At 49.2% G+C, this 20,734-nt stretch overlaps 1 protein-coding gene across 2 annotated transcripts in view; it reads right to left on the bottom strand.

Moving 5' to 3' along the window:
* LOC138580852 (integrin alpha-D-like) overlaps positions 1 to 20,734 on the bottom strand; it is a 750,488-nt gene that overhangs the window by 418,232 nt on the left and 311,522 nt on the right. For both annotated transcript variants that reach the window (XM_069651726.1, XM_069651727.1), the window contains exons 11-13: positions 16,839 to 16,962; positions 15,317 to 15,450; positions 293 to 436 (exon numbers count right to left, since the gene is read on the bottom strand). In XM_069651726.1, the coding sequence (XP_069507827.1) occupies positions 293 to 436; positions 15,317 to 15,450; positions 16,839 to 16,962 (402 nt within the window). The remainder of the gene's footprint in view (positions 1 to 292; positions 437 to 15,316; positions 15,451 to 16,838; positions 16,963 to 20,734) is intronic.

Below are 20,734 nucleotides of genomic sequence, written 5' to 3'. Positions count from 1 at the left end.
CTGGAGAGGGATACGGGACATGGAAGGAGAGAGGAAATGACGAAAGAGGGACGGAAAGGGAGGTTCAGAAAATGTATGTTAGGAAGAGAGAGGAATAAAGTTTAAATGTCCCCCCACGAGTGCCGTGCTTTTTGTGTTCCATACACCCTAACAGACCTAAAAATTAGTTTCCTGAAGTGTTGGGGTGCACAAATTGTCATTTCAGTACACATCACTTGTGGTGGTCGGATGAAGAACAGCAATCGAGTACATGCCCATTAACATGCAAGACGCAGACCCATCCTGGGCTCACCGTGCTTCGGCTGAATTTGTACACAAGCACAATCCCGCTGGCTTGTTGAGATTGGTACACGGGGGCAGCAATGAGCAAGAGGTCCGTGATCCCATCGCCCTTCATGTCCAGTGTGCATAGTTCTGCTCCGAAGTATGACCCCACCTGAAAAGAAAGATGAAACTGATTGAGGGGGGCACACATAGCATGTCAAGAACCCCATCCGGATCCATCATGCCTGTCCTGCAGTGCTGTTCACCATTATCAGATGTAAAAATAAAAAAATAAAAAGTAGACTCAAGTGAACATTACTCACATTTCACTGAACATTTCTGAATCGACAATATGGCGCCAACAATCAAATTTCCCAGGGTCACTGTGTGTTGGAGGTACAGGCACATGCAGGCTGTTTCACAACGCTTCAAGTACATTTCAGTCATTTGCACGTTTGTGTAAATTACACTTGTAGGGCCTTAATCACAAAGGACCGCCCTGGAGCAAGTCAGGAGACGCGCATGCGCATCTCAGAAGTGCACCTAATAACCTATGCCTGATTCACAAAGTCTGAACCTGGAGCAAATCTGGAGATGCCCTGTCGCAAAACTGTCAATCATTTGCAGGGATTGTGCATCAGATAGAAGCTAGCAGTTGGTATTAAGCTCTGCTCACGGGCATGTCCTGACTTGGTCCAGTAGACACCTTTGTGAATCAGGCCCCTAGACTGGAGGTAAGCACTTCTTTCCGATAGTGACTAATGCCCTCAGTGTGTTGTGCCCATTGAATGCATCAAGCTGGTCACTAAACTCCTTAGGGAGGGTTAGAAAAAGGCAGGCGGTTACATGTGTAACTTATGCCATGTGTTAGTTAACTTAAGCCTGCCCAATTTACACCAGAGTCAGCAAGGTGGTGATAGATTATTTTGGGATAAAGTCCTAGTGAAGGATCCGGAGGTGAAGATCATTCCTGGGTGAGAATAGAAGTGAATGTGTGATAGTATTATGTCAGGTGGAATTGTGAAATGATGTAACTGATCTTAGTTTTTAGGGCACCCTATTAGGACGTGTGATAGAATGAAGAGTATAACTGGCTAACTTTGGAAATATACTGAACATTTAGATGTCAATCGATGTTTTTTTTGTGTGTTATGTAATAAAAGTTTGTATAAACTAAATGTTAGAATAAAAATTAAAAAATAAATTAAAAAAGCTGAGCATACTGTACTGTACAAACATACTGTACTGTATGTTCAAATACACACACTCCGACACATAACTTCCTACAGAAAGTGAGCCTTCTAACAAGAGTATGAAGGAGAGCCCAGGAGGTGGCAATGCAAGTGTTGAAGTGTAGCAACCACGCCGCAAATTACACGGGTATAAAAAACATTTGGAAAAGTTTCTCACACTATGTGCACATTTACGGGGTAATTCATAGAATTCAGCGCACAAGTGGTGCACGTGGCTGGCGCACAGTGTGCGCGTGCGGCAGTCTGCTCCAGCCGCGTGCGCCAAAACCTATTTCGGCGCACAGCATATTCATGGATTTTAACATCCCTAAGCAGCCGTGGCGCAGAGTGGCACAGCGACCCTGCAGCAGCGCCAGTTACGCCCCCAACCCCGCCCCGTGCACCATGAACAGCGCACAAATCCAGTACATGGCGCACAGGTCAGTGGACCAGCATACAGCCCCCCAACCACGAAAACGTGTGTAAAACTCCCCGCGCACCCCTCGGAATACACGTACCCAGCTCATTCGCGGGAAGTTTCACACACGATAGGCCTAGCGCGAGCGGGGCACGTGTATTACTGGGGTTCGCAGGAAGTTTCACACGTGGTAGGCCCTGTGCGAGTGGGGCACGTGTATTTCTGGGGTTCGCGGGAAGTTTCACATGCGATAGGCCTTGGGCGAGCGGGGCATGTGTATTACTGGGGTTCACGGGAAGTTTCGCACGCGACAGCCCTTGGGCGAGCGGGGCACGTGTATTACTGGGATTCGCAGTGGAGTTTCACATGCGGTAGGCCCTGTGTGAGCGGGGCACGTGTATTTCTGGGGTTCGCGGGAAGTTTCACACGCGATAGGCCTTGGGGCAGCGGGGCACGTGTATTACTGGGATTCGCAGTGGAGTTTCACATGCGGTAGGCCCTGTGCGAGCGGGGCACGTGTATTTCTGGGGTGCCCAAATGAATTGGCAGTGTGTGTCCTCCCAGGTGTGCCCTCACACCCCTCCCCAGGGCCTGCAGGCAGACCAGAACACAGGTGAACACATTGCAGCCCATCCACCCTGGCAAAGCTCCCCAGCCAGCCCACATGTCACATGCATAAGTGAGCACTGGCTCATGTCCCCCCATCCAGGAGTGAAAAGCACCTGCCAGCAGGCCCCCACTCATGTCCCCCCACCCACCCAGCAGTGAAGGGCACCTGCCAGCAGGCCCCCACTCATGTCCCCCCACCCACCCAGCAGTGAAGGGCACCTGCCAGCAGGCCCCCACTCATGTCCCTTCACCCACCCACCCACCCACCCACCCAGCAGTTAAGGGCACCTGCCAGCAGGCCCCCACTCATGTCCCCCCAACACGTCAACATGACCCACAATCATGGCCCTCATGGCCACCCAAATCCCACAGCATGCCACCCCTGCCCAAATAACCAACCAAGCATAACATAAACCCCACATTGAAATGGCCATTACATGAAACAACCCAAATGGCATGTATGTACATCAACACATGTCTGTCACACATACACAATGGGTGCCAGTGAATGTGAAAACCCACATCGTGACATGCATGAAACCAATGAGAGAATACCACACATTGAAGTACGGGAAAAAATGTATTGAACAAAAAATGTGGTGAAACAAATTTAAACACCAAACAATGGACATAAGGAAAACAATGCAGAATGTTGCATAATGATAAAAAAAGAAAATCAGAATCCAAAATATATGAAATCAAAAATGTCTCCAAAGCCTCCCTCCAACAAAGCAAATCCAAACAGAAATGAAAAAGTAAAATCCATTGCTCCATGGAAAAATCAAAAAAGAAAATGCTGACAAATCCACACTCCAACTATTTACAAGGATGAAATACAAAAATGTGGGGTATTGTCCAAGCGCCCCAAAAAAAATGAAAACAAAAATGAAACCTAACACTAACTAACTAACTAACTATTTAAAATGGCAGCGGGCTAGTCCGATGGCTCACTTTTTGATGTCCCGGGACAGGGCATTATCGAACTACCGCTCAATGTCCTGGAGGCGGTCCTCTTCCATGGCCCCGAGGGTTCGCAGGGACGATGACATGTTGACCTCCAACTCCCTGCGAATTGCCTCGAGGCACTTGGCCTGCCTCAGTGCCCTCCGCATGGAGTTCTCTGCCCTGACCATTGTGAGCCGTGCCTCTTCCGCCCGCTGCCGCTCCGCATCTATGGCGTGGCCCAACCGCTGCCACACGGAAGACACTTGTAATCCTGGGTCCTCCTGCCCTCTGGTCAATGCCTGCCCCTCCGATGTTGAAGGCCCCGAGCCATCATTGCTCCCACCATGTTGCTGCTGCTGCTGTGCCTGTGCCTGCACCCTAGCTCTTGCTGCCTGCACGTCCTCCTCCGGCTGGGGTGCAGTTGTCGTGGTGGCCACCCCTGCTGTACGTCCGACTCCCGACTGTGGCAGGGATGTGTCCTCCACCAGCCTGGCCGCTGGGTCAGAGGCAGCTCCACAGGGTACCCAGGTGATACATGGGTGGGAAGATGGCATGGAGGAGGACTGGCGCGTAGGGGGTTCAGGTGAGGAGGGGGTTGCAAGAAGGTCCAGCATACGGAGGAATCCAGCACTGGTGACCCGTGCCAGTAGGTCAACGCGGTAAAAGATGCATCCGAGATGACGTGCAGTGTCTTCACGAAAACACTGCAGGTAACCTCGCATTCCCTGTTGACGCAACGCTATCCCAGCCAGGACAGGCTCAACCCGGTCCCGGATAGCCACGTCTGCAGGGAGAAGAAGGCCAGTTGTTGTGCGCCCATCCCCTCCCTGAAAACGGGTCTGGACGTAGGCATCCCTGCTGGTGCCGGATGATGCAGTCACAAGATCACGGACAGGATTGCACACAGGCACCTCCGCGGTGGCCTGTGCTGCCTTCTGTCCCTGCCCCTGCACTGCACCACTAGCACCAGTGGAATCCCCACCTCCAGACCCCCTGTGTGTCCCTTCCACGGCCGGGCTCCTCCTCCACCAAACCCCCCACCAACCTAGATGACTCCATGCCATCTTCCTCCGTCGGACCCTGTGGGGTCTCAGCTGCCCCTTCTGCTGCCGAGGAGTCCATCTCCGACCTCCGCCTCTTGGACCTACCCTCGGCAGCTGCGGCCTGGGACATGGCACCAGACTCCTCACTCCCCGAAGAGATGACAATCTGGGAGGGAAGCCGGGCCTTGCGTCTCCGGCTGGTGGTGCGATCCCTGTCGTCTTGCTACACAGCACCCTCTCCTCCCTCTTCATCAGTTGACGCTGCAGACAGGGAGAGATAGAACACAGGCATCAGGGCACTGTACAATGGACTGATACACACATGACAGTTGTACATGAGTGGCAGTGTCAAACTTCAGACATGGCATCACACACCCTAACACACATGTCATTTCTACTCACACACATGAGCAATTCCACAGCAATATTGCACCAGGCAGCACCATCCATACACATACAACAGCATCAGCATCCGAAGGTGAGCCTGACATCACATGAAACATGGGGAGTGCACAACACATGCACACACACCAACACACTTACATGCATGTGTACATGTCCACGAACTGTCACAGTGATGAGATCGCCACCCATGTCACATCTGGCATTCAGCCTTCTACATGTCAGTGCCACATGCATCCATGTTGCATCACAGTTGCACACTTGTCAAATACACACACATGCACATAGTGCAGATACATGCAGCTGGAACCACCATCCATGTGTGACACCACAACCATGCCAATGTACATACACAGAAATGCAAACTTGTGTGTTCCCACACCTGCATTTGGCCTGCATGCTTACCAACACATACACCATCCATGTGTCTCACACATGAGAGGACTCACATGTGTCAGCCTCACGCCCCTGTACATACACATCCATACATGGCCCTACAAAAACACATGTATAACCTGCACACTACTGGCACACCACAACACGCACAGTGTCCAATCAGTATGCATGTACACTTACCGCTCGACTCCAGGCGGGTCTGCCTCTCAAGGACCTGGACGTGGAGCACTGGGCGTATGCGTTCCAGGACCCTCATTTGGTGGTCTGACAGCTGGCCCCGGCGCCCCTTGGCATCCGAATGCCATCAAGAGGCACTGGGCCTTGTCGAGGGTCCTGAACCTGAAGTCCTCCCAGCGCTTCCGGACATGTTTGATGTCGTGGACTTCCACCCCCTCCTCGTTGATGGCAGTCACGATGTCCATCCAGATCCTGGTCCGTCCTTCATTGTCGGCGTGCAAACTTCGAAAGAGGGCATCATACTGCCCCAGGACTTGCTCCACCAGGACACCAACTTCCCTGGCACTGAAGCTGGTGGCCCTCTGCCTCTCTGGCTGGGGGTTGCCAGTGGTGCCAGATTGTGTTGTGCCCGACATGGCAACCCCAGAGGCAGGTGTGGGTGGGCAACTGGGTCCTGGGGCTGGGCTGTGGAGCGATGGTATCCCAGTCAGGAGTCTTTGGTTCCAGCAGGGGTGGTCACAGCAACTGCACCCCTGGCTGACATGCAGGCAGCAAATAGCAGGGCACGTGGGCAGCAGGCGGGCAGGCAGCAGCAGATGGCAGGTGGGAGCGTGCTCGGGGCTCTTGGGGAAAGTTATTCGGCCTTCTGGGCAGGAGCGTGGTCTTCCGTGTGTTGTTGCGTGGCCAGCTTGATACGGAGTGATTTGGCACGTGAAAAAATTGCACGTCAGCATGTAATTCGAGGAAAGACCCTTAGCGTGTAAGCGCGTCTGTGACGTTATGCGCGCGGGTGTTTCCCTCATGACGGGTGCATAGTGAATCAGCACGTGAAGACACAGCACATACGCGAATTCATTGGACCAAAGGCCCTTAGCGCGTAAGCGCGTCTGTGACGTGACGCGCAAGGGGCGTTTCCCTCAACACAGGTGCATGTTCATTGTACACGTGCAAAAACTGCACGTCCGAGTGTCAGCTCGTGTAATTGGAGGAAAGGGCCTTAGCGCGTACACGCGTAAGTGACGTTTTACGTGTGAGCCGGTTGAAAAGGTACGTGTAGGACGCCATTTTCTTGTACGTGCTTTTCGTGGAGAGCGAGTGGGTGAATTTTGTACTTCTAGTCGGTTCACCAGCGATTACTTCACAATGGTTCAAGTTCGTACTCCCTGTTACCTCTAACAGCGTTCAATTCTTATTTTGGGCTGTTTCCTCAAACAGCGTTCACTGCTTCTTTTGTCCTGTTTCCTCAGACAGCGTACAATTATCTTTTGGCGGGGGTGTTGCCAACGCGCACACGCGCATCTTTTTCACATTCTTTTTCCAGGCATACGGTGAGTCGCGCACGTATTTACCAACTGTGCTTGCCCCGTGTGTCGCGTACCCCTTCAGAGGTCATTGTAGGCTGCGTGTATTACGCGTACGCTTATTTTTGTGTTTCTGGGTGCCACAGCATAGTGCGGGTTCATTTTTCCACGCACGTGGTCTACGAGGGGTTGCGTGCACGTTCATTTTTTTTTCAGGGTGCCTGTGTGCTGCGTGACCCGTCATCTTCCCCCAGCGGTCACAGAAAGCCTTGCTAGAGCACTATAGTACGAATTCCATCTAGTACCCTACCCCTTTCACCCCCAATTGCCCAGGACAATAGTTTACTGCTACTCCCATATGCACAACAACATCAGTGCCATGGTTGGGAGGCGACCAAGCGGTAAGGGAGGCAAAGGTGGCCGACCTCCAAAAGGTGGGAGTGGTGGACGCGGTAGGGTACATGGCCAGGATTTGCAGGGTGCCCCTAGACCCACGTGTGTGGAGGACCAATCAGGGACACCCATGCCCCCCCAATGGTTGTGGGAAACGTAGCTGACACCATCCCAGCTCAGCCCTTGTTGGACCAGCCCATTTTGGAACCTGAACCGGCACAGGATAACTCCCAGGCTGACTTCCAGGTCAGTAAGTCTAAGCCACGTGTGGCGGTGCAAGTTGCTGTCACCAGGCCACGTGGATCTGGGGCAGCAATGTCATCTGCTGCCCCAAGTAGGCAGAGTGGGGAGGCTGCAGGGGCAGCTGCAGCTCTATCCACCCCAGCTCTGAGTCTCCCAGCCGGGACAGTGTCGGTCCAGGTCCATCAAACCGACGTTGGCCCTGCCAACATCACCCTGCAGCCAATGTCTGCACCAAGACCTATGGTCATTGTGCATTCGTACACTCCTAGTATCCAGTCCACCGGCGCTTCTGCCCCTACTGACCAGAGCAGCGTAAGCCACTCAGGATCCGCACCACCTTTGAAAAAGAGGAAGAAGGGTGCTCTGGCACTACAGGCTGAGACCCCAAGACACGGCTACACACTCTGGCATGTCAAGGAAGCCAAGCATTAATGACGCCGAACTTGATGCACTTGTGGCCTATGTGTCGGCACATAGCCGCGAAATGGTGGTGACTGCAGGGTGCAAGACCACACCTGGTCAACGTAAGGCACACTGGCACACCATCGCGGACATCATTAGTGCCCTTGGATTTGTTAGGCGCACAGCTGATGATTGCTACAAGTGGTGGAATGACCTGAAACGCAGAGCAAAGAACAAGCTGGCCTCAAATCATGCCTCTACTCTGGTGACTCGCGGTGGGTCTCCACCAGAGGACAACCAACTCACTGAACATGAGTCTGTTGCTGGAACCTTCGTCACAGAGGAACAGATCCAAGGCGTGGGAGACCTACCAGATTACGACGCATTGTCCGGTGAGTGCCCATGCATGTGTGAGTAATCCATGTGTATGTTGTTTGGGTGACGGGTTCTGATTGAGTGCCAGGTGAGGGTGTGTACTCCTGAGTGGTATGGGTCACCCATGTGCTATCTCCAAAACATTCACCGGCTTTGAATTTGGGTATGACAGTATCCCTTCTGCCCACAGTAGCCAATTAGCGCAACATTACTGCAGTTGCCCTTGAACTGTCATCTTGCAACAACATTGTTCAGATTTTTTCAGGGTTCATTCAGGCTGATTGTTTAAATTCTCCAATTTTTGCAACGCATTTATCAGCCCTAATGCCACACATGTGACATGCTTCTGTCATTGATTACACCCCACATTGTCCCACATTTGTTACCTTGTGATGTGAATGATTAGACCATTCAGGCTGATTGAGTATTGGCCTGCTCACATTCATTTTTGGGGCCTGTTTGAATGTGGTACATGATAGTTGTTTCCTGTCATGTTGAAGAAACCAACCATTGATGTGTACATCTGCCTGCCATCACTGTATTATTGTACACTGGATGTGTTGCAGTGTGTGGCACATGCGTGTTTTGTCACACTATGTAGCAATTTTTCATCTCATCATGTCCATCTCACATGGGTGGGTGACAGTACTCATTCACTGACATATGGCTGTACTTGTCAAATGTACCATGGCTATGCTACATGCCATCTGTGTGCTGGCATGTGTCATGTATGTGTATTGGACATGTCACTCACAGGCTAATGTGTGATGCCAGTGCTACCCAGCATGCAGCAAATGTGTTGCTTTTCCATCTTGGTGTCCTCAGTGTCTGCTTTTTGCCTCCCCTTCCAACTCATTGACAGTGCATGCATGCCAGGGTTATAGTCATGTGGGACGTGTGTAAATCATGTACTGGATCTCTGGCTTGTCAGGCCTATGTGTGTGCTATGGTGTTCATGTCTGTTTCCATTTTTTGTCTTTCATGTTTTTGCAGGTGATGACGCACTTGATGCTGTTGAGGTTGATGAGATGGTGCAGACCCAGGAGGAATCTCAGGCACGACCGGGCACCAGTGGGGGACGTGGTGTGGTGGTGGGTGAAACCCCAATCTTACTGCAGACCATACTGTCCAGGGGTGTCTCTGGGTGCACCTCCCCAGACCTCTATTCAGGTGCTGAATCGGATGATTAGACTTATGTGCAGTCGCAGGTGAGTGTTTCTGGCAGGGATTCTGTTCTGTCCAACCCACCTGTACCAGGGGTAGAACCCTCTATGGGGATGTCAGTGTTGGTAAATCCGCCTTTGGCGGTTACGGATCCAGGGTCACACTCCACAACATCTGATCCTGTTCCTGGGCCAGCAGATCAGAGGGGGAATGCAGTCCTGCAGCCTCAGGCAGTGCCGGCACAGCAAGGTGCAGATCGCCTTGCCCCAAACAGGTGTGGTGCTCGCCGACGCGGTGGCCGTGCTCCACCAGGCAATACTGTATGGGAAAACACCATTTACAGTATAGCAGCACAACAGGGAGCATCGGTTGAAATGATGGCTCAGGCAATGGAGAGGGTGGACACTTCCATTCTTCCCCCTGAAAGGCAGATGGAGTAACAACAGCAGGCAACAGACTCCATTTGCCAATCACACAGGGAAGACATGTTGGCGTCCAACAGGGACCGACGGGCGGCACTGGAGACTCTGCGCGAAGCCATATCAATAGAGTCACAGGGCCACAGGGAAGCCCTGAGGGTAGAACTCCATAACCTCAGGGAGACTCTGGGTGAACTTGAGGCTTCCCGAAATTTTAGGGCAGAACAGCAGCTGGAGCAGCTCACACGTTCGCTCTCAGCAAAGCTGCAGACTACCCATGAGGAGATCCGGGCATCACGCGAGACCATGCCTGCAGAAATGCAGGCAACCCGTGAAGTGCTGCATGGGGATCTCCGCACTATCATCCTCCAGAATCAGGCCTGCCACACCCGCATGCTTGCTGCCATGGAGGACCATACCAGGGTTTTGCGTGGGCTGCCTCCCATAGCACCACCACCTCCTGATGCAGCAGCAGAGGGAGAAGAGAGCGACAGCAGTTCTCCCACAATGGCATAGCTGTGCAGGCCATGAGCCCATGGAGGTATTCTTTTTTCCGCAACATCCACGCAGGTTGGTGTTGGTGTGCACCCTGTCCTCGAACCTCCTGGGTGCCCCCCCTGACCACCACATGGCCATTTTTGATATTTTTTTTATTTTTATTTTTTTTTCAGTGTGTTGGCTTGTGTGGCTCCCATGGGCATCCACTGTATATTCTGGCTGGGCACATGCAGGCTTGTCCTGTGTTTAGATTAGATGCTTGGGTTCCTGACACACACACCCCTCCTGCTTCCCGTATCCATGGGCTTGCAAAGGGTGTGACCAAGTGACAGTGACTTACACAGTTACATTGGGCTCCCATGAGCTGTGTGGGCAGTCTGTAGTCAATACTGTGTGGACATCCCTAGTGGGTATTGTTGTTGTATTGAACACTGCATGGTGTATTCATATGTGCTTGTGCATCCATGTCTTCCTCCTTATTCGCAGGTACCTTCTTCATGTCTTCACAAGGCCGTCTCCTTTGCAGATGCAGTTCATGTTGTATGCAGTACACTGACACATGTGCCTGACAGCAACACTCTGCAGTTGGAAGGGGTCGATGTGCTGGCTTATTCAGGTTGTAAGACTTGCACTACTTTGAGTTTGTACTTTCATATTTTGGCAATGTTTCATGCTGTGTTGCTGTATTGTGTTGCTCTTAAGTATTTGGTCATGCGTGCTGTTTGTTATTGATTACTGGGAGCATATTGTCTGTGGCCTGTTTCCATTTGGGACAGTGCACTTTGTGAGACTTGTGTCAGGCGTTGTGCATTCCTTTGTTTGCTTTCACATTGCATGACATGCCATGGTGTGTTGGGTGGCGGAGATGGGGAGGGGTTGGGTGACATAGCACTATTTTCATGTTGTATTTTGCAAGGGGGTTGTCATTCATGCTGCATAAATGTGTCTCTTTTTGTGACACAGCATTGGTTGTCGTTTCGGTAGGTAGGGATGCACACAATGTGACACTTCCAGGTGACCAATCTCAGGCTGGTATGGTTGTGACAGTTGACTATCCCTTATGTCATCATCATTGATTGTCAGTTGGTATGTGCCAGGGCTGTGTGCACTCCACAGGGGTGTGATTTTAGGTGAAGTAATTATCCACCAGCTGCGTACGGGCTGTCTCACCACGTGCCCTTTCCCCTCCCATGCGCAGCGGCCGTGCATGTGGTTGGGGATGTGGGAGCACCACCATGTCCACCGGCAGGCCCTGGCGTGCTGCAACATTGTGCAGGACACATGCTGCCACTATGATCCTGCACACTACTGGGGGAGCGTATAGCAGCTGACCACCAGAGCGGTCAAGAGAGCGAAAGCGTGACTTGAGCACTCCGAATGTGCGCTCCACTATGCCCCGGGTTGCAATATGGGCTGTGTTGCATCTTCGCTCGGGTGGTGTGGTGGGGTTCCGAATTGGCCTCATCATGCAGGTGCTCAGAGGGTAGGCACTGTCCCCTGGGGAGGTGATGATGGGTATCATTAGTGGGGTTGTGACATTACTCAGTATCTGACATGCATGCATGTGCAGTGGCATTTATACTCACCAAGCAGCCATGTATCTCCATGCCGCCCAGCTTCTAGGTCCCGGTTTATGGTTGACATTCTGTAAATGAAACTGTCATGGGTGGACCCTGGATAGTTGGCATATACTGAGGTGATGATTCCCTTGGCATCACATACTATCTGCACGTTGATGGAATGCCAGTGCTTGCGGTTTCTATAGATGTGCTCAGTTGCACTGGGAGGACGTAGAGCCACATGGGTGCAATCAATGGCACCTAGCACTTTGGGGAAGTGTGCCACCCCGTAAAAATCCTGGACGGCAGCCTGCCTTTCTGCAGGTGTTCTGGGCAGGTATATGTGCCTGCGGACTGATGGGCATGCAGTCATGATGGCCAACACCTGGTGTAAGCAGCGTGACTGGGTGGCCTGTGACACCCCCCCACTATGGCACTTGTCTGCTGAAATTAACGAGTGGCCAAGAAGTGCAGTACATTGAGCACATTTTCCAAGGGGCTCAGTGCTTGGGAGCACAGGGTGGGTGATGTGAGGTCATCCTCCCACTCATTGACCAGGTCGAGTATTATGTGAGGTGGAAATCTGTTCCTCCCATACACCTGGTCATCAGGCATCCCAAAAAGGCTGGTCCTGGGTGTAAAAATTCTGGCCCTGACTATCCTCCTCCTCCTCCTGCGGTATCCCACGACCACTGCTGCGAGGAACGGTATATTCATCGTAGCGTCTGAGCTTGTTTGTTGTTTGCACGCACTTTTATGCTGCGCGGGTCCGTGTACGCCTGCTTCCTGCTGGCGTATGTGTTTCCGGATTAGCGCGTCTTTTTTGGCGCACGTGTTAGCCCTGTTCGATTCCATGAATAGGTGTTGTAGGCGCGCGTGTGGGCGTTCCGCGCATTTGCCTCCTGTACTTCCCCCGTAACGCCCACATTTTCACACGTTGTTCCCCATTCCGCGTGTTACGCCCCGAGTTCCGACTACTTTTGTTGTGTGCGCCGCGCTATGTGCACTTTCCCTGTGCGCGTAGCGCACGCTGTTTGTTGCCGTGTGTGCCCGCGTGCGCCAAGCAGGATTTTAGCGCACATCCATGGATTTACACGCGCACGGACTTCCATGAATCGATGTGCGCGGCTTTCGCTGTGATTTTTGCACTTGTACTACGATTTGCACGCTTGTGCAGAGATTTTCGGCGCACATTAATTCCATGAACCGGCCTGTTAAGTGGGCCCATGTGTTAATTCCGCCGCAAAAATATTGCGATGCAAAAATATCGGCATATTTTTGCGGCAAAATTCACACATGGACCCTGCGGGGGACACCCCCGCAACCTCTGCATAATTTTTGAATGTGCGGGGTACACCCCCGCTCCCACATAATATCCCCCCCAAAAATATCGCCTATGGCCAACCAAACGGCCATCTCTACGGCGATATTTTTGATGGGGATATTATGTAGTGATACCATTTAAGTGCCCTCTTAGTCAACTAGTTGTGAGTGGTACACGAATTACCTCAATTTCCTAGGGCCGCACAATTGCTCGGAGGCAGTGAAACATGCAGATACAAGCTCTCTACATAGTTCTCTGCCTCCAGAACCTTTTGGAATGGGTTCTCTGGACGGAGCAGTACATGGAGCAGGAAGTCACCTCTGTCGGTTTTAAATAAAGTCGCCACCCAAATTAGATTGTGTTGAGAGCAGAGAAACTGAGATCCCCCTCCATTCTGCCTACAGGAGCAGATGGGATCAATAGGGATTCCTTGTCATCGCGGCCTCTGTGTTTGTACGTGGCAGGCAGCATTACTGAGTCATGCACGCGGTGCAGTGATCCAAGTGCATTTCCTGCCTGGGGTGGTAAATGGCACAGGAACCTGGGGACCAGCCAGATGGCTACGCCATTTACCTCCACCAAGCGAGAAAGGATCCGAACCCGGTGGAGAAGGCCGCATACACGGTCACGGACATGGTCTACTCTGCTGGAGCAATATTTACCTACTATTATCGTATGCAGCAAATGCTTGGGGTGTGAACACATTTATGGGTATATTGTTACATATAATAAGACAAAGTTAAAACATTCAAATTCTTTATGTACACTCACGCATCGAGTATTGTAGGCATTGTGGGTGCACGCTCTGTGCTATTGCAAACGGTACAGCCGTAAGCCTGCATTAGCAGTCAAAACTCCACTGCTCTTGGGAACCTGATAACATGTATATATGTTTTAAAAAGTTATGCATTTGTTGGTGAATTCCATGTCAATGTGTAATTATCAAGCATAACTCAGTGCCATCTCTGTAAATCGAGCCCAATGTGTTCATGGAACGAGGGTCGGTATATACTAAATATATCTTCCCAAAGGTTGTGGTCAGGTTTTTAATAGCTTCATTCTATCCTCAGAATGGGTAGCTTTTGGCTAACTCCAAAAGCGCTGATTCGCAAAAGAGTCTATCTTATTCCTGACTTACTCCTGTAGAGGGCTATTCTATTCACAACAGTGTAACTCATAGTGACTCCTGGTAATAAAGTAGCCCTCTACACGGAGCAAGGCAAAGTTGTAAAGAACGTAATCACGAGTAACTTTGACTTACTCCTCAGTTACTGCCAGTAATTGAGTAGTGAGTTAGAGTTACTCATGATAACTTATGGGAACAGAATAGCCCGAGAGAGAAAGAGAGAGAGAGAGAGAGAGAGAGAGAGAGAGAGAGAGAGAGACATGGGGCTATTCTAGTCGCAGAAGAAAATACTATGAGTAACACCGCCTTACTCCTGACTTACTAAGAGTAATTCAGAGTTACTCATCGTAACTTCGTCTATGAAGATAATAGCCCGCTCCATGAATAAGTTGGGTTAGTCAATTCCTCACAGTAACTTTTTTTGAGTCGGCACAGAGACATTTTGTATTAGTCACACTTGCAACTAGCTCGCTACTTTGCTACATAATCACAATGCCTGAGTGAAAGTTCTTCTCCTGGGTTCTGCAAGAAAAATAGTTCCCCTTAAATGCCGTCATGTATCCTTTGTCCTTACCATGAATTTTTTATTAACTAGTTTGTGCACAAGAGTTGTAAAGTGTTTCTCAAGTAAATTGACCTCATTTTGTAATGTGATGATAACACATTTTCCTAGCATTCAAAAAATATTTTTGTATTTTTGAAACCTACATTTTTACTTTTGAAAAACAGATTCGTTTGAATTGTGAACTTTATTGTGATTTGTTCAGACCAAGCATTGGTACAGCCAAATTATGTGTTTCTGGGATCTCCAAGTCCGGTCCTCATAAACCAAATCCCCTCCATGTTTTCTAGTTAGCCACAAAATACATTAGCATAGTCAGTGATTATCTTGAAAACCTGGTGAGGTGAGGCTCTTATCGATGGGACTTGGATTTTGGTCAGAGCAGTTTCCATGCCGGTGACCCAGAAATCACTGCATTTTTAGTGCGAGTGCAGAAGTATAAGATGGCTCCCCTCCCAGCCTACCTGTGATCCGTTGATCGCCTGTATGATGTTGCCATTGGGGCCAAAGACCATCACCCGCCCGATGTGACGATATCTGGGAGCACCGGACACGTACAGCGGACCATCGCGGAGGTTGGCGACTTTGGTGGAGTAACCTTTCAGAAAGAGAAGGCGAGGAAACATTAAGGAGTCTGTGTTTAAATGTTTCCAAATGGTGCAAGGCAGGGCCAGGTGGAGAGCTGTTTGTGTACATCCTAAAAACAGAGACTAGCCTTTCCAAAATCATTGCATGTAGATGGGTGGTATCTGGTGCATTCCAGAGTGTAAAGATGCACTTACATTCCCACCCATGTCCCTTTACTCTCTCACCACTGGCATCATTTTTAATCTTTAAATGGTCCATGATTCACCTTAGAGAGAAGATGCACCCGCATTTCATTAGCCTCCTCTGGAAGCCCCTCTGCTTGGTCGTGCATGTCTTGTGGATATGTTTATAAATCAGTCTAAGTGTGACAGGCAGGATACGGAACAGATGCATTTGGGTCTCAGGGTGGTGGCCTGCAGCCCACAAAAGGTGGAGTTCTACACCCCACAACAGAATATGAAGGTTTGCAGGCCACTCAGTGCCATGAATAGGCTGGTGGGAGCTGAGCCAGAGGCCATCCTCATCAAGCTTTGCCCTGACAAGTGGGTCATGACTTTAGCATGCATAGGGAGTGGGGGCAGGCAGCAAACTAAATCCTTGAGGGAAAACCTACCATTTGGGCAACTTCAAAAATATAGGAGAAACTGTCTCACTAAAAGTCTTCACTAAAAGATTGAAAGAGAGGGGGACACCCCACAAAACTGATTTAAAAAGTGCGTGTAAACCTCCACATAACATACCACAAGAAAGTACGCGAATTCTGCATGAAACAGAAGGGCCAAAAACAGAATAACGGGTATGTGTCCTCACTTACTCGCCTCTATCCAATCAAATTTAGAAAAGCATTGTGAAACATCTGCACATTCTCAGACTTGCATTTAACAGATCGACAAACCTGTGGAACAGTCCAGTGCATGCCATCATCTCATCAGGAAAGTGAACCCACAAGCCACACTTTCCGAAGAGATCAAGCCCAGTTGGCCATAGTCCATGTGGTGGCTGGTCAGTGCGTGCTCTAAGCACCAGAACAGAAGAAATGGACCCTGGGCCTGCAGACCTCAAAGGGAAAAATCGCCTTCCCCATCTGCAACTCAGACATGGTGGTGTACCGCATGATGCGGACATTTCATCTATAGTATATAGGCATGTCCACATCAGCCATCAAAACCTGCATCTCTCAACACAGGTCTTGCATCCAGAACAATAAGGTGATTGCCCCTTGGTGAATCATAACAAGACCTCAGGTAGACCCAGGATGCTCCCGCAGCCCAGTAGTCCACCTCCACCCTAGGGCAGTAGGAGCATCAGGCATCACGTGATGCACCTCCACCTGTCACTCGCCTTTAACCCTTCCAAATCCCCTACTGGTTTTTCATTGTTTTCAGACGGCTTTCTTACCCAGATAGGAATCCCTGGTGGGTGGGGCTTTGATGTAGGTGGGCTCCGAAGGGCCCTGCTGAGGGTACACGAAGAGACCTCCCGACCAATCATAGGCTCCGACGGCCCCAAGGAGAGTGGATGTCTGCAGTAGGGAAAGGGCAGATTGAGCGTTAGTGGCAAATAGCAGCCTGCAGGTGGTAACTGGTGTTGCAGTGTGCATTTATACTCGGCTGTGCACACACTTTATGCTAATAATACATGTGTTGGGAGCTGAAACACAGACATCATACTCACTCAAAACACTCCATCCACCTACTCATATAAAGTGCTTTTATTTATTCATCCATCAATCCAGCTACAAACCCACCTGCACATTTCATTCATGTATTAAAGAGTCCCCTACATCTGTCAATCAATTCATCAATGCACCCCCTTTTCATCCATCTGCTGGATATGTTTATTAAGACATCCACCAACACACCCATCTGATTACCCATCCACCCAATGAATGAATCTATTCATCCTGTCATGCACTGGGTTCATCTAATCGCTGTCTATCTATTGCATCGCCCATTCCATGTAGCTGCCATTTTACTACTCAACTTTCCAACCACTACATCCAATAATCCATTCGCCCAGCTATTCAGAAATTCTTTAATTTGCTTCATGATCCAACTTCACAATCGCAAATAATTGCAATCTGTCATATGATGCATATGTTGCCTGGTTCCTGATTCCCAAAGAATTATGAAATGATAGGTTATTTGTAACGCGCTTAATAACGCGCTTAATACACAGGGTTCTAAGCGCAGACCCGGGATCGAACCTGTGGTGCTCCTTATCATCTTGCTTCCAAGGCGAGCGTGTTGCCCCTGAACTATCCTCCTGAGACATGAATGGAATGAAGGAAGAGCCATGGAGTTTATGTTCACTCTTACCTCGAAAGGAGACCCCCTATTTCCACTCAGAGGGGCCAAGAATCGATGGAGTTAGAGAATGAAATGCTCCCCTAACCCCAGCAGGTGATCACACCACAACCAGAGCATAGATTGAGTCGCTATAGAGTCTGTACCCCCCAAAAGTACGAAGAGCAGCGATTGAAATGCCTCGTTTAGCCCTATTTGTGATCCCTTTGGAGAAGGGCTACTGACTGACTATGTACACACTGAACTCTTGGCCCAAGCCCCTGAGCCATCAGAGAATGTTCTTATAATCTTACTTCCAGGTTGAAAAGCATTAGGCCCACATGGCAAACCAGCTAAGGTGAAACTGGCATTTAAAGTGCCCTGGTACTATTTAAGGTGACAGAGCAGATTGGGGTGCAGAATGTTCCAGCATCATGGCAGGAAGCTGCCCCGAAAACAGTCCCCAGAGTTAGTAATCACCCAATTTACCATTACTGCCACCTGGCCACTTTAGCTAACACAGGTAGCAAAGTAAACACACCATTTGTGGCATCATGACTGGCAAAGGTGATTGGTAACATCATCCAAGATGATCAACACAGCTTTATGCCTAATAAAAGTAACACTGAACACACAGGCTTGTTCAGCTCATGATTGATATTGCTGTTTGGGTGCAGGGTGTCTCCAACTCTTGCATACATTTCCCAATGTTGAAAAGGCTTTTGATAGGCTGGACCGGGGATTTCTGTGTGGTAATGCCGAGAATGGGACTTCTGGCTGCCTTTATTGGCATAATTCATGTTTGTTATTGACATCTGTCTTCAATAGCTATACAACATGGGGAGGATATAAGGTTCTTTAAGATTAAGAGGGAAACAGGGAAATGTTTCCCACTCTTCCTGATAATTTTCTAAATTTGTATAGAGATGGTTGCTCTAGGGGGAGAACACTCCCTTCTCCAAGTGAACTATTTAAATGTTCAAGCTGGCTTTTTTATGTGAACATTATCATTCTTCCCTAAGGCTATAATAGCATAATTCCTTTGGTCTTTCAGCAAGCCTGTTAATTTGGTTTAGTATTCAGTTATTCAATAAATGCTAATAAGACTCAATAATTGATCCAGAACTGTCTGGATTATCTAGATTCTCAGGTTGTCCATGTAAACCATCCCTGGGTAACCTTCCACAAGGACCTGTCAGTGACTAGCAGGAACAATGTAGATACGGTCAGTAAAGAAGACTAGACCTTAATGTAGACATTTCAATATCTACCTCCCTCAAGGATAGGTAGGGTCAATTTGGTTGAGCTGTTCTTACTTCCAAAATATCTGTACACATTCTGAGATTTATTTTTATACCTCAATGCACAGATGTTAACACAAATTAAGCCAAGCATTTCTTTGTTTATATGGGGAAATAAATCCCTGCTGTCAAACTCAGAAATTCCTGTGCCTATAAGATGAGACTGGTTGGCTCTAACTCCCTGATTTGCGATGTTATAATTCGGTGGACCTGACTAATCGGTTGAAGGCAGTCATCCTTCCAACAGGCCTGTGTGCTGTGTCAGATTTGAAAAAATGAGGTAGGTTGGGTGATAAGCTACATTTTGTAGATTACATACATTAGAAGAGACAACCTTCCCAAAACTGATGATTTTAGCCATCTTTGGGGAAATGTGTATCTCCCACAATAGTTAGTGATGAAAATAAATGTAGTGGAACCATTTTGGAATTGAATTGCTTACGACTTTTATGGCAGAAGTCTCTATCTTGGCTTTTGATTAATTTGACAACCATTTTAATGTGCCTTTTGAGATTTCTTTACATTTCTTCAGGTTATTGGTCTCACTTCTGCCTAACAAAGATATACTTAGAAGGCAGTTGTTATTCCGTTGGGCGAAGGAAAAGGCTCAACATCACAATACAATCAGCTGTACGTAAGTAATATACTTGTGGGGGGAGAGAGTGTTGAGAAAATGTCTCCCCCATATCGGGATGAGGACACAGAAGTCTTCCTGCAGCAATGTTTAAGAACTAGGCATAGGACTGTCCTCCTAATGAGTTAGAATTTCCATCAATTTAAACTACTCTGCTGGTGGCACTATACACTAGGTAAATTGAAAAAGTGAGCTACCCCCATGCACTATAAGTGTCAAGCGTGTGAGTGGAGGGAGGCAGACCTGAATCACATGTTTGTGGACTGTTCAGGGTTGAAAGAATACTTGTAAGGGGTATTGAGCAAATCAGATGTTATAATCCATTAGAAACCCACGACAAAAAAGGGATTCACTTTGGTTTCAGCCCTATTTGAGGCTCTGCACAATTGGGATTGATGGATAAAGACTTTGCTTTTGGCCAATGTTGCTGGCACGATTGCCAATTGCCAGGACCTGGAAAGATAAAGGGCCTCATCACGAGTTGGGTGGTAGCCCTTAAATGTGGTGGTAACGCTATTACTGCTGCATTTAAGGGTCTGCCCAATCTCGAGTCTGGCAGCATTTACCCCCAGCTCTAAGTTGGGGGTTAAATGTGCCAATTTAAGGCCCATTTACGGGTGCAATTAGCGCAGCGCTATTAGCACGCGCCAATTGTGCCAAAAATGGGGGATCGGGAATACCCATTACCGCCCAACCCTTCATCCGGCGCTAATAGTGCCAGACTGGTTGGCGGTAACGCTATTAGCCCTGGCGGTATCCCGTTAGTAATACCGCTGAGATACCGCCCAACTCGTGAAGAGGCCCAAAGTCTCTCTGAAGGCAGATGCTTGGTATAAGGCACTTGTAAATAATTATTGTTTGAAAACATGGATTCTACATCCACAGGGCTGTGGGAAATGCTTCAAGACGATCTGGAAAATAACAGATGAGTAATTACATTGTGACATATTCCGGAACCCATAAGGAAACTGAGGAACCAGACGAACCTGACAACCGCGAGACAAAACCAATAATAAAATAAACCACACAGAAAGTATCCACTGCAACCTAATCAATGCAAGATCGATGTCAAAA

Source organism: Ambystoma mexicanum, chromosome 3p, assembly GCF_040938575.1.
Source record: "Ambystoma mexicanum isolate Mex_15411 chromosome 3p, UKY_AmexF1_1, whole genome shotgun sequence".
NCBI lineage: Eukaryota > Metazoa > Chordata > Amphibia > Caudata > Ambystomatidae > Ambystoma > Ambystoma mexicanum.
The sequence above is the reverse complement of the archived record's forward strand: the minus strand, read 5'-3'. Positions and strand labels throughout refer to the sequence as shown.